Source organism: Trichosurus vulpecula, chromosome 4 (assembly GCF_011100635.1).
Source record: "Trichosurus vulpecula isolate mTriVul1 chromosome 4, mTriVul1.pri, whole genome shotgun sequence".
In the NCBI taxonomy this organism is placed as follows: domain Eukaryota; kingdom Metazoa; phylum Chordata; class Mammalia; order Diprotodontia; family Phalangeridae; genus Trichosurus; species Trichosurus vulpecula.
Window position 1 is genome coordinate 4,126,197 of NC_050576.1, and position 18,266 is coordinate 4,144,462.

The 18,266-nt window shown below is 38.6% G+C and overlaps 1 protein-coding gene across 1 annotated transcript in view; it reads right to left on the bottom strand.

Moving 5' to 3' along the window:
* The window catches only part of LOC118847934 (serine/threonine-protein kinase TNNI3K), a 394,003-nt gene that overhangs the window by 254,680 nt on the left and 121,057 nt on the right, over positions 1-18,266 (bottom strand). Inside the window, exons 8-9 of the mRNA XM_036756639.1 lie at positions 11,760-11,904; positions 11,563-11,667 (exon numbers count right to left, since the gene is read on the bottom strand). Of these exons, the coding sequence (XP_036612534.1) occupies positions 11,563-11,667; positions 11,760-11,904 (250 nt within the window). The remainder of the gene's footprint in view (positions 1-11,562; positions 11,668-11,759; positions 11,905-18,266) is intronic.

Sequence of the window (18,266 nt, forward strand, 5' to 3'; positions counted from 1 at the left end):
GGATAGCAGAATGTATTAGAAATCAAAATCCAACAATACATTGTTTACAAGAAATATACTTGAAACAGAGACACACAGAGTCAAAAAAGTAGCTAATACAGTGTCTATTATGCTTCAGCTGAAGTTTAAAAAAAGGCAGAAGTAACAATTATGATTTCAGACAGAGCAAAAGCAAAAATAGGCCGAATTAAGAAGCATAAGCAGAGAAACTATATCTTGCTAAAATGACCCATAGATAATGAAGTAATATCAATAATAAACACATATGCACCAAATGGAATAGCATCTAGATTCTTAAAGGAAAACTTGAATGAATCACAGGAGGAAATAGTAAAGTATAGAAGTGTGGGACCTCTACTCTCCCCTCTCAGAGCTAGATAAATCTAACCATAAAATAAATTAAAAAGAAGTCAAAGAGGGGCAGCTAGGTGGTGCAGTGAGTACAGCACCAGCCCTGGAGTCAGGAGGACCCGAGTTCAAATCCAGCCTTAGACACTCAACACACTCACTAGCTGTGTGACCTTGGGCAAGACACTTAACCCCAATTGCCTTGCTTTCTCCCCCTCAAAAAAAAAGAAGTCAAAGAAATGAATAAAATTTTGGAAAAGTTACATATAATAGACCTCTGGATAAAATTGAAAAGGAAGAGAAAGGGGTATATCCTTTTCTCAGCTGTACATGGAACCTTCACCAAAAGTGGCCATATATTATGGCATAAAAGTCTCACAACCAAATACATAAAAATCCCCAAAATATTAAGTGTACCTTTTCTAGACCATAATACAATAAAATTGCATTTTAGAAAGGGGTATGGATGTATAGACTAAAATTAATTGGAAACTAAATAATCTGATTCTAAACAATGAATGGGTCAAAGAAATCATAGAAACAATCAACAATTTCATTAAAAAGAATGACAAGAAACAACATTCCAAAATTTGTGGGATACAGTCAAAGCAATACATAGGGGAAAATTTATTTCTCTAAACATGTAAATCAAGAAAAGAGAGTAATAATAGATCAATGAAGTGAGCATACAACTAAAAAAAACTAGAAGAAAAGACAAATTAAAAATATCCAATTAAACACCAAAATGGAAATCATGAAAATCAAAATATTAATAAAATTGAAAGTAAAAAAAAAGAACTTATAAATAAAACTCGGAGATGGTTTCATGAAAAAAAAATCAATAAAATAGATAAAACATTGGTCAATTTGATAAAAAGAAAGAAAAAAGAGAACCAAATTGTTAGTATCAAAAATAAAAAGGGTGAACTCCCCACCAGTGAAAATAAAATTAAAGCAATTTTTAGGAGTTATTTTGCCCAAGTATATGACAGTAAAACTGACAATCTAAGTCAAGTGGATGGATATTTACAAAAATATGTACTGCCCATATTAACAGAAGAGGAAAATAACCTCATCTTGGAAAAAGAAATTGAATAAACCATAAATGAGCTCCCTAAGAAAAACTTTCCAAGAGCAGAGGATTTGCAAGTGAATTCTACCAAACATTTAAAAAACAATTAATACCAAATACTATAGAAACTATTTTTAAAAATAGGATAAGAACTCCTACCAAATTCCTTTTATGACACAAATATGATGCTGATACCTAAACTAGGAAGAGCAAAAAAAGAGAAAGAAACAGCAGACCAATTTCCTTCATAAATATTGATGAAAAAATTTAAATAAAATACAAGCAAGGAGATTATAGCATTATGTCACAAAGATCATACATGATCAGCTGGAATTTATACTAGGAATGTAGGACTTGTTCAATATTAGGAAAACTATCAGCATAATTGACCATACTAAGTACACAAAAATGGCAAAAAATCATATGATTATCTCAACAGATGTAGAAAAAGCATTTGATGAAATATAGCAGTCTTTACTATTAAAAACAGTTGAAAGCAGAGGGATAAATGGAGCCTTTCTTAAAATGATAGAGTTGTTCCATCTATCTAAACCCATCAGCAAGCATTATCTGTAATGGGAATAAATTTTCCTAATAAGATCAGAGATCAGAGATGAAGCAAGGATTATCACCACTATTATTCAATATTACACTAGAAATGCTAGCTATAGCAATAATATAAGAAAAAAGAAGTTGAAGGAATAAAAATAAGCAGTGAGGAAACAAAAATATCACTTTTTGCAGATGATATGACGGCATGCTTAGACAACCAAAGACAATCAGTTTAAAGAGTAGTTGAAACAATTAATAACTTTAGCACAGTTGCAGGATACAAAGTAAACCCACATAAATCATTAGCATTCCTATATATTACCAACAAAACCTAGCAGCAAGAGAAAGAAAGAAAAATTCCACTTGAAATAACTGCAGGCAATATAACATACTTAAGAGCCTACCTGATGAGCGAAACTAGACCACAGCTTTTTTGCACAAATGAAGTCACATCTAAACAACTGAAAAATATCAATTACTCACAGGTCAGCCAAGCCCACATAATAAAAATGACAATTCTACCTTAATTTCCTTATTTTGTGTCATACCAATCAAACTACCAAAAAGTATTTAAAGAGCTAGAAAAAATAATAGCAAAATTCATCTGAAAAAAACAAAAGGTCAAGAATATCCAGGTAATCAATGAAGAATAGTGGAAAGGAAGGCTGCCTAGCAGTTTCACATTTCCAACTGTATTATAAAGTGATAATCATCAAAACAATCTGGCATTGGCTAAGAAGTGGCATGGTGGATCAGTGGAACAGATTAGGTACATAATACACAGTAGTAATTGGCAATAGTAACCCAATGTTAAATAAACCCAAAGATCCAAACTTCTGAGGTAAGAACTCAACATATGACAAAAATTGCTGAGAAAACTGGAAAGCAGTTTGGCAGAAACTATGTGGTAACCAACATCTCACAATATATGCTGGGATAAGGTCAAAATGGATAAAGAATTTAGGCATTAAGGGTGATATTATAAGTAAATTAGGGGAGTATGGAAAAATGTATCTGTCAGACCCATGGATAAGGGAAGAGTTTATGACCAAACAAGAGACAGAGAGGATAATGGGAAGTAAAATAATTTTGATTACATGAAGTTAAAAAGTTTTTATACAAGCAAAACTAATGGAGCCAAAATTAAAAGGAAATTGAAAACCATGGCAGGGGTGGGGGAAGAACATTTACAGAAAGTTTCTCTGATAAAGGCCTCATTTCTCAAATATATAAGGAATTTAGCTAAATTTGTAAAAATAAGAGCTATTTCTCATTTTCTAAATATTTAAAGGATACAGCTTCAGAAGAAGAAATCAAAGCTATCAATATTCACATGAAGAAATGTCCTAAATCACTACTGATTAGAGAAATGCAAATTAAAACAAATGTGATATACCACACAGCTGTCAGATTAGTTAACATGATGGAAAAGGAAAATGACAAATAGAGAGAATGTAAAAAAAAAAATTGAGACACAATGTAATGTTGGTGGAGTTGTGAACTGATCCAACCATTCTGGGAAACAATTTGCAACTATGCCCAAAGAGCTATAAAACTGTACATGCCCTTAGATCAAGCCATATCACTACCAGGTCTATATCCTAATGAGATAGAGAAAACAAGCAACAAGGACCTATTTGCATAAAAATATCTATAGCAGCTCCTTTTGTGGTGGCTTAGAATAGGAAATTGAGGGGGATGCCCATTTATTGGGGAATGCCTGAACAAGTTTTGGCATATGATTTTGATCAATTAAAGGTTCCCAGTTTTTGAATCATCAGTTTTTGCATTAGTTATAATGCTACAGAAAAAGATGCTTGTTGACCAAAGCCTTTATCTCTTCACTTCAGTGTAGCATAAAGGAGTCTTGGGTGTTTGAAGGAGGTTGCTTTGGTAAATGATCACTTCAAATCAGTGCAGCATTTTCTTTTTTTTTTTTTTTTCCGGAGAGGGGAAAGGCAGGGCAATTGGGGTTAACTGGCTTGCCCAAGGTCACACAGCTAGTAAGTGTGTCAAGCGTCTGAGGTCAGATTTGAACTCAGGTCCTCCTGACTCCAGGGCCGGTGCTCTACTCACTGCGCCACCTAGTTGCCCTTAGGGCATCTCTTTCTTTTTTTTTTTCTTTTCTTTTTATTCATTATTTATTTATTTAATATTTTTAGCTTTCAGCATTAATTTTCACGAGTTTGAATTACAAATTTTCTCCCCATTTCTACCCTCCCCCCAACTCCAAGATGGCATATATTCTGAATGCCTCAAAGGGCATCTCTTTCAATGTAGACTTTAGCATCCCAGAGTTTATGCAAAGGATGTATCTGACTAGCAAGTATAGCTTAAATAAAGCTGGACATATGGTTATTAAATGTATTATTTTGAGAGAAAAAAACTAAAAAAGAAAATCATAAATAATATTGAGCCCAAAACACTGGTGAGCAAATGTTTTCCACCAATCAGCTTCATACCACTTGGTCTGTGGGATTCAACTGTTACAAATGTGGTCCTTTTGGTCTTAGTGCTTCCTCAATCTCCACATGAAAAAAAGTGCAAATATGTCTGGGAGAAGTAAAGCCCTTAGTTGAATTTGGGTAGCTTCTCAAAAGCAGTAATTCTAATAACTCATTTATGATTCACTATATGGCTACAAGATGACTCCACAATTCCATGGGACAGACGGTGTGGCATACTGCTTCCATGCTGAGGCTGGAATGAAAGAGGCCTGTGTTCCAGTCCTGCCTCTTACACATGCTGGCTAAGTGACACTCTAAATCCCTTATCTCCTTTGAGTTTCATTAGTACCTTATCTGCAAAGTGAGTTCAGGAGGCTCACACTGCTTTGAAAACAATCTGGATTGTCTGAGTTTGGTAAATGGTGACATTGAAGACTAGAGAGATGGAGTGATTTGCTCCATGTCCCACAATTTGAATGTGGATGAATTAGGATGGGAACCAGGGCTTAAAAGTAGGTCTTCAAAAGCCAGAGCTCCTTCCACTGCTTCCCACAAAACCAAGTTCCTATGAGATGGCAGCCAGGGCAAGGACCTGGGAAGGAGCTGAGAGTAGAGAGGATGGCACCAAAGTCACTCTGAGGAAGAAGGCAAAAGCAAACTATTGACTCCACAATTTTGCCTGAGTCTGGCTCTGTGGCTGCATCAAGTTCTGAACAAAACTCCTGAAATCTGGGCTTCTGATCAGGAAGGAGAACCCCAGGCCATAAGAAATTCTCCCAACTATATCTGTTCATTTGGGATGTGGTCCTATCTAGAGTGCTGCCGATAGATCACCCAGTCCATTCCAGTATAATCTAATAAGCATTGTCTAAGTGCCTACTGTTGACCAGAGGGCACTGTACTAAATAATGGGAATACAAAGACAAAATAAAAGACAGTGCCTGCCCTCAAGGAATTTACAGCCTGTGTGGGGGAGGGAAGACCAGATGTAAATGAATAAATATGTGTGTAAAAGGTCACTGGGGAGAAAGTACAATGATTAGGGGAGTCAGGAAAGGGTTCCCATAGGTCATAGTACTTGAGCTGAACTAAGGCATCCCACAGGTCAAGGGAAGGTCTGAATTATGTGCATTGTACACTGGAATGGGTATTTTCCTAGAAATGCATGTAGCTTTGGGCTAGAGAATATTCAAAACGTTTTTCATTTCCTTAAAAATAAAAAGCATAATCATGTCCACAGCCCACCTCTCTAAACATGTATTTGTCACATACTATGGACAAAGTGGTGTACTGCAGTGAAGAAATGTCGGACCTAGAGACAGGAGACCCCTGGCTCCAAATCCCCACCTCTGACAGCTTCAAGAGCAGGTGTGACCTTGGGTCAGTCACAAACACTCAGGCTCATTTTCCAACATCTGGGGATTGTGACGTTTATAAGACAAGGTTATTATGCGACGGAAACGAAAGAATCTTTGTAAAGTCCTCCAGAAAGATATGTTGTTAGTTATCTTATGTATACTTAGTATTTACTTGTACGTGATGCCCTTTTCCCTTGTCTTTTATAACCCTCCCCAGTGCCTAATACAGTGCCTGATACTTAATAGATGCTTAATAAATGCTTGTTGATTGATCGTCATAGGAAAAAGAGCTTCAGATTTTAAGTAATTGCTGTAATTCTGCAAGATTTTTCTCCCTTGAACGTATGCCCAGACAACACATGGCAAGGGTATCCCTAGGCTAAAACCAAAGAGCCTAAGGAAGAACAATGCTTTGCTATCTTCCTAAGGGCTAATCAGTACTGAAAAACTCCCAGGAGGGTTACTCCCACAGCATCAATAATTAAGATTGAACGTCCACCTGTAATGAGGAATGGACTTGGAAACATCTTTGATTATGGCTTTGTGGCTAAGACAGCTGTAGAGCAGAAGGGACTTCACAGTGCATCATTGGTACCCACTGGAGCCCATGGAGAGGGATTGTGCTGATCAAAGATTGTGAGCTCTTTAAGGGCAGAGACTTCACTTCTTCTCTTATCCCTTATATTGGTAATTAAAGTGGGACTTTTTTTTTTTTTTACTATTTTCTCTGTTATCACTTATTTAATCAAGTGCCCTTGAAGAGTCTAGCCTTTGTTTCTTTGATTAAATTAGGAGTCTTTGATGACCTCCTTGTCTGAAGGGAGAGCCTGGTTTGCATGGGTTTGCCCCAGTTTGTGACACTTATAGGTCACGTGGGTGAGTCTCACGTGTGGTGCCCTTTGACCCTGAACAGAATATATAAACTCAAGAGGCTGGAGTCTTCCCTTGGGGCTCTCACTCACTGGAAGAGTGTCGGGTGACTCTGGGCAAGCCATTGTAACTGACCCCCAGCTTTGCTCACCCAGATGTTGATGCTTTCCTGGTGAATTGTGTATGTTTGTAATTTGTTTGGATTTGCTCTGTAGTTCAAGTTGCTGGCTTTTCCTCCTGAACTAAGTGAATGATATTTGTGTGCTGGATTGCAATAAGATTGTTATCCCCTTAACGTTACTTTTCTTAGTAAAGCAGATCAAAGAACCTGTGCTAGCAGGTCTTGCTGCTGGTCTTTTGGGGTCTTACACCTCCACAGTAGCTGCCAGCAGATTGTTGCAACATCCCTAGTACCTAGCACAGTGCCTGGCACATAGTAGGCACCTAATAAATGTTTATTGAATTGAATTGAAAGTGGGGAGATTTGGTACCGACTGCTCTTAGGTTTGCCAACATCTTCTCTTGGTTGGTTGCTGTTTGATCATTAAGACAAATCCAGAAGCCTCTGTGTGAGCTGAGGGCTCTTCATATTGGTTCTTTCCGTATACAAATACAAGGACACTTAATTGGGAGATGCAAGATCTGAGTTTGGATCTTGTCTCTGCCATTTACTAAGTAGGGGACCCTAGGCATGTCCCTTAATCTCCCTGGACCTCAGTTTCTTAATCAGTGAAAGGAGGTCAATTAGATGATGCATATTGCCAACTATCAAAAAAAATATTTATGATTCTGCAACACTTCCTCTGGGCTACTTCCCTCCACCCTCCCCTTGTGCAGACTTGCATTAGTTTGTTCCCCGTTGTGGGTGGTGGTGGATATTACTACTTTCAGGGTTAAATGATTAACCATGTGTGACTACCTTTCTATAATTATGTCAGCTGAATTGGAGGAGAGCTTCCAAAACGGCCTCCCTTAGTAATAAATGATCAAAAGTATACTATGAAAATGCATTTACCCAATTATTCATCAATAGAGTTAAAATAATTTGGGTTATATAAATGACTAACTCCCAGGAAAATCCTCTAACCAGAGGCTGCCAAGCAGTTTAAAGATATGCACATAGACCTCTAACACACTTCAATTCCAGATTCTTTCAAGACTCTTTTTTTGGATAGTGAGTAAAAGTTTGATTCCTTTTCCTGGTTTTTCAGATTCTCCACAAATTGGTATCACCTTAACTTTTCTACCTTAACCCATATAACTATCTGCACACATAGTATGTGCTAGTGTTTCAACAATCCGGCTAGCAGCTTCTGTGGGGGTGTAAGATCCACAACAAGAACGCTACCAGCATGCCGCAAAAACACAGGTTGTTTTGATCTGCTTAACTAAGGAAAGCAAGGTTAAAGGGGTTGACAAGCTTACTTTAATTCAGCACACAAATATCATTCACTTAGTTCAGGTGAAAAAGCCAGCACCCTAAACTTCAGAGCAAAATACAAACAAATTACAAACATCAACAGACAGACCCAATACAATTTATAGTTACCAACATCTGGGTTCAGCCCGGGAGCTCATAACGAAGGCTGGCCCAGAGTCACTCACACCACCACTGCTGTGGGAATGAGCTCCAAAGAAGAGAAGGCCAACCCCTGGTTTTATATCTTTTTCAGCGTCAGGGGTGAGTCACACATGCGACTCACCCATGTGACCTAGAATCATCACAAAGAGGCAGACTTAAACCCACGTGGTCTAAAAGCCTCTGATGTCCCAAACCTAGCACTCAAACTCATGTATTAACTAGGCCCTCCCCTGAGTTAGCCCCACCTTGGGCCCCACCTTAGTTACCAGTCCACACCCACATAGGTTTTACATCTAATAGGGGTTAGAACCTGGGGCTTAGCAACTAGTAAGTCTCAATGAAATACACTGAATTATTCAAAGCAAACAAAAGCCAAACTCTTCAAGGGCACTTGTTGAACTAAGTGTTAAGAGCTCATTTTGCTTACCAACACAGCTAGTCAAACCAATATGAGTTTTATTCCCTGAACACATCGTGAGTCCTCTATTTGCTCATGCCTTTCTCTGTGATGGTTGGCTGTCCTTCCTCGCATGTTGACATTCTATCCACTCCTGAAAGTTTAACTCAAATGCCAATACCTTCATAAAACCTTATGGGAGTTCTACCATCAGCCATATCCTTTGGACTTTAGAGACTTTGGTTTACAACTCTCCAGTCGATCAATCAATGAAGCAGCATTTGCTGAGGGCCTGAGGTATGTATAGCAGTTGGCTATTCAAGGCGACTGGAATAACAGGAGAAAAGAGAAGCATGTGCAGGCCTCCAGGGGCTTACATTTGAACACCTCACCCACCACGTGATACTGCATTTCGTAATCGCTAGTGGTCCAAACTTGACAGTTCTGCCTCTGACCTATGTTCATTTATAATCAGGGCCAACTCACTCACCTCTTCAGTGCCCAGACAAGTCTCTAAGACTTAAAGCTACAGAAGAGATTTTGATCTTTCTAGGTGAAGAGGGTTTCCATTCCAGCAATGCTTTATAACAATGAACTAATACTTTGGACCACAGATGTATTAGATGGAGATGAGTTAGAGATGCAGAGATAGAGCTAGACAGAGCTATGGCTGGACATATAGATAGATACACATATATACAAATTAGTTGTGCATTTTCTGTCTTTTGTATTGCAAATCTTCAAGAACTATATAAAGAAAGCCATTCTAATTATCTCTTCACTTGTCTTTGAACTTTACGATGGAAGCGACCATTTCTCATCTAAACTTTGAATCTGCCTCACACAGAGTACAATGTTCTGTGCAACGGGTAGCTGAATAGATGGATGGTTGGGTAGATAATCAAACTTTGCTTCATTTTAACTGTAAAGAAAGGCTGAGGATGAGTCGACACTTAAAGCTATCTCCAAATTGTACCTCTTAATGATTTCACTGCCTAATAAATCAGTACCCTGGATATTCTCATGGTAGCTTCCTTCTGTTTTTGCCACTAGTTCTTATGTAGGTCTATAGGGTTTTCTATATACTTCTAGTCATTTTTTTAACAAATATGGAGATGAAAATTATTTTGACTGAATAGTAGCTAAATAACTAATTAGTATAAATTTATTACGTGCCCACTGTGTGCCAGGCATTATGCCAGAGGATAGAAATATAAAGAATGAATCAATCCCAACTCTCAAAGATTGTATGATACCAGGGGTTTATAATCATTTGATTAAAAAACTGCCCTTAATTAAATCAAAGAATTCACCCCAAACCTGCTTAGGCACTTAGTGAAAAGTGGCCTCCGCTGTGTTTTATCATGCTTTTCCCAATTAGAGCCAGGGCTTGCATGTGCTTGTGAAAGCAAGCTGGCTTTGTAATGGCTTCTCACAGGTTCCTAGAAAGAAGTCAGTACCTTCTTGGGCATTTTTTGTAGCTACCCCAACTATGCTTTTAAAGGATGACAGATGGTTTCCTTAGAAAGGTAGGCACATTTGCACCTAAGATGCATATGGCAAAAAAATATACATATATGATAGAATACAGTAAAATGCATCCTATTTGTTATTGTTGAGCTCCTGCAATGAGAATCTGGAGAAAGGAGAGAAATTTTGGGAGCTGCCGCTCTTGGCAGCGTCCCCCAGAATGAAGAGGGAGAGGAGCAGTATGCTTACAGATGTTGATATGCCTGTTGTCATGGCAATGTCAGTCGCTGTCTTTGTGGCTGTTGCTATGATGGCAGCAGCTGGCTCCAACTCCATCTGTTATCCTGACTATAGCATCTGCCTCTACCTTCGCTGCTACGTGTCTAGCCTGGGCCCCTTGCCCTCTCCTCAGCTTCTGCTGTCTCTGTGTTTGCAACATCTGCTGTGCATTGTCTTTGTTTTGCATATGCAACTTCATGTCCAGTTTATATGAGCAGCCATTCTAGGTGACAATTGTATTTAAATTGTCTCAATTCAGGGGACTTAGACTGCATCAAAAGAGGCAGAACTTCCAGAAATAAGGAGGTGATACTATCCCTGTATGCTTATCTGATCAGGCCACAGCTAGGGTATTGTGTTCAAGTCTGGGTTCCACACTTTAGGATGGGCATCAATATGCCAAAGAATGTGGAGAAGAGAGCAACCTTCAGGTTAATGAAGGGTCAGTCAGTCAGTTAGTAAACATGTATTAAGCATCTCATATGTGTCAGACATTGGGCTATATACTGGGGATATAAAGAAAGTCAAAAGACAGTCCCTGCCTGAAAGAATCTCACAGTGTAATACGGGAAGAGAACTCATAAAAAGAAGCTGAAAGGTGGAGAGGGAGGGTACCAATCTAGCCCTTTCTGTAAATGGAGGATCTGGAAAGAGCTGTCTGATGTCTCCAGTGAGAGGCAGGGAGGGGGCCCAGGGCTCAGGAGGACTAAGGAATTGAAAGTTTCAGAGTTGATGCGATCTTGCAGGAAGACGATTTACTGAAAAAAATTATGAAATACAGGAGCTTGACCACAAAATGGCTTACATTCATGTGAAATTAAAATTAATTGAAAGAACTGGGGATGCCTGAAAAATAGCAGAGTTGAGAGTGTGTCACAATATATGTCTTCCAAAATTTGAAAGACTTCCCCATTGGATTTATTCTGCCTGGTCTCATAGAAATAAATCAGGAGTAATGGGTAGAAGTGGGGAAGAAGTAGATTTAGGCTTAATCTCAGGGGGAAAAACAAAAGAAGACAAAAAGAAATCCTAATGATTGGGACTCTCCCAAAATGTGTACCTTAAAAGGTCTTTGAGAAAAACCTTGATAAGCAGTGAATAGGTATGGTATAGAGGGAACTGTTGAGCAGACACAGTTCAAATGAGGTCCCTTTTGAAACTCTATGATTTCTTGAAATATTGCTTACCTGTGAAAAGCTGTTTCACTAAAGATGTTTTCCTTTGCCAGACTTTCTTTTCCTGACAGTTGAATTATTTCTTTGGCAACTTCAAATTTTCCATTGTAGCAAGCCCTAGGGTTAAGGAAAATATAGGTTCTTTTTTAAATGCTGGAAGAGTCACAGAACCTACCTTGCAAATCCACATGTCAATATTTCATACTCACAAGTGCAAAGGTGTGTCTCCATAGATATTAGCTATGTGTGGCTGGACTTCAAAATCACTTTGAAGCAGAAACTTTACAATATCGTGGTGTCCAAATCGAGAGCAGAAATGGAGAGGTACATGGTCTTCATTATCTTGGGCATTCACTGGCATCAACAACAGAGGATGGAACAGGTTATTGTGACTGGTTATCACTCGGTTTCCATTTACTTAATACCATGCCCTGTGCCCAGGATGTCCTCAGTAAATTCTAATTGATGGTGATTCAATTCAGTTCAACTCAAAGAGCTTTTATCAAGCCCCTCATATGGACTTATGTGCTGTGTGCTGGGGAGACAAGGGAGAGCACAACAAAATAAGCATACTAAATCCTCCTCTTGCCCTCAAGGAGCTTATATTCAAGTGACTGGATATCCTGTCCCATAGACTCCTCTCTCCTCTGATTGAACTTCATGAGGAACCCACAAAAGGAAAAATGGACTTGTGGTTAATGGGAACTGAGATTATATTTTGATCGTGTGTTGCCAAAGTCTGAAACAAATCTCTTCAGAAACTTTGGTTTACAAGGGGAGTGTTCCCTTAGTTTTAGAGGTATGATTTATTCCAACAATTCTTGCTATAATACGTTATTAAATATCCTTTTAAAAAGGTAATTAAGGCTACTTGGTTGATAACCAATGGGGAGAATACTAGATGGAGGCTTGTGAGTTATAATATTATAAACCTGTATTCTTTGAGATTACCCCTAGTACACTGAAGGGTGGTGTAGTTAGTTGCTCTTTGGGGACCCAGATGAACTATTTGAATGGGACTGGGGAAATGGCTCTGGAAGTGGTGCTACACTGATAGAGATGAAGCATTTCCTCCTGCTAACAAAGTCTTTGGTGAGGCCTATTGGGAGGTGAGAGTATTGTGTACCATATTACATTATTGAGTTGATTTCTGAGACTATGCCTAGTAAAACTGGCTTAATTACTGGGCCAGAGAGGGCTTGTAGTGGGGATGCAAATGCAAGGTAAGAGCTTGCAAACGCTGGAGATAGTAACATGTTGACATGGAATGTTTAACGTGGAAGCCATAATGATAATTTCACCATTTAACTTGTCTGTGAATATTCCTCCCTTTTTGGGGAAGTGATGTCAAAGGCTGAGATATGGAACAGACACAAGAGGTATAAGACCATGTAACAGGGTGACAGCACAAGGCTCACCTCAAACACTGCCTGATCTCACTACTGCTAGTGCCCCCCAACTAGGTTATATTTACTTTGCATTTATTTTGTTTACTTCTCTGAATCCCTGCCTGTATCTCCCTTCCCAGTTCCAGTAGATTATATGTTTTTTGAGGGAAGGGACCATTTCATTGTATTTTTGTTTTATTCTGCTCTTGCATTGTTTTTGTATCTAAAGTATGTAGCCTAATGGATGACACCTAGTAGAACAATTGCTCCAGATCATCACCTGGAATAAGCATAGCTGGGCTGGATAAACATTAGTTGATTTGAATTATTGATAAGAAAGAACACTGCTTTTGAGGCCAATAGTCATCAAAACATCAAATGTCCATGATCCTGTTGTGGCAAGCTCCCATGAATAGTATGGACAGCACCACACCAGCCATTTTATAAATATATAATTAAATATAACTGCAAACTGGAGAAGAATTAAGGATGCCTTCAAATCTTACTTCCCTAGCTCTAAACAGATTCAAGTACAGTCAATATAAGAAAGACTTATGGAAAAACTTGTGTCTCCCCTAGAGACATCGAGGCATGGTAGTAATGAATGGTCTGGACTCAAGAGAGAAGAGAAGGTGGGTTCAAATTTGCCCTACAAAATCTACCAGCCTTAGGATTCTAGACAAGCCAATCACTTACACTATTTTTGCCCCAGATAACTATCTAGGATTTATTGATAAAGTAATTTCTAGTTGGTAGTGCTCAGCATTGGTAGAAGGGGTTTCCCACACTGATAAAATCGCAGAAAATCGCAGATCCTTGCATCCTCTGAAGAGTGTGCTGGACCATGCATAGCACCCTCTGTTGGGGATGTAATGAATGGAATTCCTTTGAGAGAGTACAGGTTGAACTAGGTGACTTGTGCCTTTCTATAAAAGGCAGTGCAGTCTAATTGAAAGGACACTAGAAGCAAAATCAGGAGACCTGAGTTTAAATCTTCCCTTTGCTGTTTGCTACCTAAATGACCGTGTAAGTCACAGCTTCTCTGGGCCTCATTTCCTCATCTGTAAAACAAAACAATTGGATTGGGTCAAATCTAAGGTCACTTCCAGCCTCTACACCTGATGATATTATGACTGCATGATCTCTGAGGTCACTTTTAACCTTAAGATTCTCCGATTTATAATTTGATAATTAAATAACTATAGCTAATATTTATATTGTGTTTTAAGTTTAAGGTTTAAAAGTGCTTTTATCTAATAGCTCCTTTGATAACTATTATATTCCCTGTCCTCTAGGTGCCTGAAATCTAACTTGGAAGAAAGGATTTACACATACATTAATTAATTAAAATTTACATCAAGCAGAAAAATAATCGAGTGCCAAAATATGTTAGTTTTCTTCTGTTTCTGTTCTTGTGCTTGTTTGCTTTGTGCATTTCTCAGTTATTATTTTGAATCAGAATGAGTTCACCCTTGATGTTTCTAGGAAGAACTCTGTTTTCTCTTTTCTGTAGAAATGAGGGACACAGTGTGCCACAGTGGGTAGATGCCGGACTTGGAGTCCAGAAGAAGTAGGCTGAAATCCTGCCTCAAACACTTACTAGCTGTGTGGCTCTGGATGAATCCTTTAAATCATATGAGCCTCAGTTTCTTCATGTGTAAAATAAAGGTGGGGGCAGTCAGGTAATGCAGTGGATAGAGCACTGAGCCTGGAGCCAGGAAGATTCATCTTCCTAAGTTCAAATGTGACCTCAAACACTTGCTATCTTTATGATCCTGGGCAAGTCACTTAACCCTGTTTGCTTCAGTTTCCTTAGCTGTAAAAATGAGCCAGAGAAGGAAATGGCAAACTACTCCAGTATCTTTGCCAAGAAAACCTCAGATGGGGTCACAAAGAGTTGGATGTGAATAAAACAACTGAACAGCAACAAAAAAAGCAACGTGTTGTACTCAGTAACCTCTGCGGTCCTCTCCAGGTCAAAGTCTATGATCCTGGGCTAAGAAATGAATGAATTCTTAGTGATTCACATGTTTGAGCTCTTGCCAGGTGTTTAGCATTTCATCTTCCTCTCAGTCATATTAGATGGCATTACCTCCACTCTGGGGAAACCAGATGTAATCCTATGATATTTACTCATGTAAATCCACTGCCCTGTCATGTTCTTATTAGCACCTTATCATAGGAGGTCAGTAGGCTCTGTAGCAGACTCCATAATTGTACAAAAAGTTGTGAATAGATGATTCTTCATGATCAATCTTTTAATTCTTTGAAGTTTTATTTTCCATTCAGTTAGGCTGTTTAGTGCTGAATTTTTTTTTAAGGAATTGAGATTGGAGTATAAGGTGATTTTTTTTTGTTTGCACTATAAATTTTCCATGTTGTGACATTCCTGTCTTGATTAATTTCATCAGATATTTGTGAATTCATTTGCTAAAATGAATGTCCCCCAAAACTTCCCAGCAACACTCCTATTTCCTACAGAACAGGATTTTACATAAAATGGGTCTATCTTGGAGAGTGTCTAAGAGGTTGTAATCAAAAGAATTTACTTATTATATGATCTCCCTTGTACTGAAGCTCCAAAACCCAAGAATAACATTATTTCACTGTTCACAAGAAATGACTGGTTTAACAATCAGTCAATAAATGTGTTTTAAGCATCTAATATGTGCCAGTCATGAACAATACATATTTTGCTTCACATTTCAATGGAAAAATCAAGGAAAATGAGGAAGGAAATGTCTCAAAGTAGTCATACATCTTTTGTTACACACTTAAAGAAACATTAGAATGCAGTACTTGGAAGCAGGAAAACCTGGTTTTATGGTCTGGCACATTGCAGATGCTTGCTCAAGGGTGATTGAATGGCTGACCAATCCTTGCTAGATATGTGAGCAGAAATGTTTCACTTTCTGGCCCTTTTGTGTGAGTCTCCATCCACCATCTCCATCCATTTGCAGAGGCTGGCCCCTATGCCTGGCATACTCTCCCCCACCATAGTCTCTTGAAGTCCCTTCAGCTCATGTGCCACCTTTCCTGACTCCCGCATTAGGAATGCCCTCTCCCAACAAAAATCACTCTCTGTTCATTTTGTACATTGATTTTCTTTTCAAACCAATGTCCATGGTGTTTCCTCCCTAGTAGAATGAAAAGTCCTTGAAGGCAGAGTCTGTGTGATTTTTATCTTGGTATTTAGTGTCTTTTGTAAAGGAAGAGTAACAAATGGTCATTGAACTTATGCAAATTCACCCCAGTAAACTGATCACTCTAAGTTACAATTTCCTCAACTGTAACATGAGGCTAATAATCAACTATGGAACCCTCCTCTTGGGTGTGGTTGTGAGGCTCCCATGAGATAATGTCTACAAAGAGCTTTTTAATCCTTCAATCTTATAGTAAATTAGCTTCTGTTGCCATGTTTACTATCATCACCACCACTACCACCAGTGCCATCATCATTTTCATCTTCATCACGTGATTGAAATAATAAAGGTAATGGTTTGTATTGCAACAGTAAATAGCAAATACAAATGGATCTGAGGGCTGCAGATTGACTTAGAAAACCACTAATTAACATTGTGTTTTATTGTATTTTTCTTTATTTTGTTAAACACTTTCCAAGGACATTTTAATCTGGTTTGTTTTGTTTTCAGGAGTGTTGGAGGTTTAGGGCTGCTAGTTTAACATCTCTGTTGTAGTGCATAGGGAGCTTCCTGGGCAGCAGGATCCAGTCTCTGTCATATCCTTTCTGTGTGACCCTGGGCAAGTCACATGGCTTCTCAATCTACATACTTCTCTAAGACTGTCAGTTGCAGAAAAACTGCTGACCCCATCAATACAGAAAGTTTATCATGAAAGTCCCTTCCCCAAAGAAATCACACCTGTGTTCAAAAGGAAAATTATTATAATTTAAGATTCATATTAATCTTTCATTCAAAAGTACATGAACCCAAGAAAACAGATCTATCAGATTTCTTCTATAAACAGTCATGAGGAAGCATGTTTAATATTGATGATTACTCTAAAAAAATTGGTAATGAGGAAGGATTCTTGGTTTTGCAAGAATATCTGTTTTCTAAGGCATGCTAGTCCAATCAACACATCCAAAATAGCTATGGAGAAGGAAGGAGAAGAAATACAGATGAGGATGTCCACAGAAGACATGGGAAGGGATAACTTCCTTTAGACACTGGATCCCAAACAAGTAGATTCACCCCATGGACTTACTGTACATTGAATCACCTAAGAAAGAGTATCCAACTAACCAGAGCTCTTACTACACCAGGGTAGGGGGTAGCTTTCTCGATTTGATTTAAAAAATAACAGCTAAAATATTAAAACACACATCATATAAAAATACTCCAATAATACTGAAGATTGTGAATAAAGTACTTCTCTCTCTCTCTCTGTCTCTATCTCTGTCTGTCTCTGTCTGTCTCTGTCTCTCTGTCTCTGTCTCTGTCTCTATCTCTCTGTCTCTGTCTCTCTGTCTGTCTGTCTCTGTCTCTGTCACTCTCTCTCTCTCTGTCTCTCTCTCTTTCTCTCTTACTAATAGCATTGATCTGGCTCCACATCATCCCGCAGTCCTCGCCGTCACCATCATCACCAGGTCACGTGTCATGCCTCCTCCAGTGTCTCTCTCAGGGATGCTCTCCAGCAGGTGATGCAGATGTGATTATCTTCAAGAGGGTAAGTAATTTGACCACAGTCACACATCCAATAAGTGTCGCAGCCAAAATCTGAGTGCAGACCCCTTGCCTCCAGGCCCAGAATTCTTCCTACTAAACCACACTGTATGACAAACATCGCGAGTGGTAGATAGGAGTTAAATCTACATCTCAGACCTAACTTCAATGCGATGACACGGAGGACGCTGTGTGAATCCAGTAAAGAGATTAAGGTTCACGTTGAGAAAATTCAGAAGCATTTAGCGTCACTACCAACAAGTATGTCCAGTAGGAGGATCGACAACGTAGCCAATGCGGGAAGTTCAGATCATTTTTGCTTAAAGTACTTAAACCCTCCTTAAATGGTCTTTTATCCTTTGAATTTCATTAGAGACCTTTTGTTTTTTCACTTTAGTAACAAAGTGCTGCTATTCTGGTGTGTTCCTCCCTATCTTGTCACCAGTTCTGACTAATTGTAGTAATTAAGCATGAATGAATGAATAAATGAATGAATAAAAAACATTAATTAAGGGCTTACTACATGTCAAGAAAAGTATCAAGCACCGGGAACAAAAATAGATTGCATAATATGTGGGATGGACAGATAGAGAGAGTAATGTGGTCCCTACTCATAGTAGAAGGGCAGAGCCCTGAGTCTGGC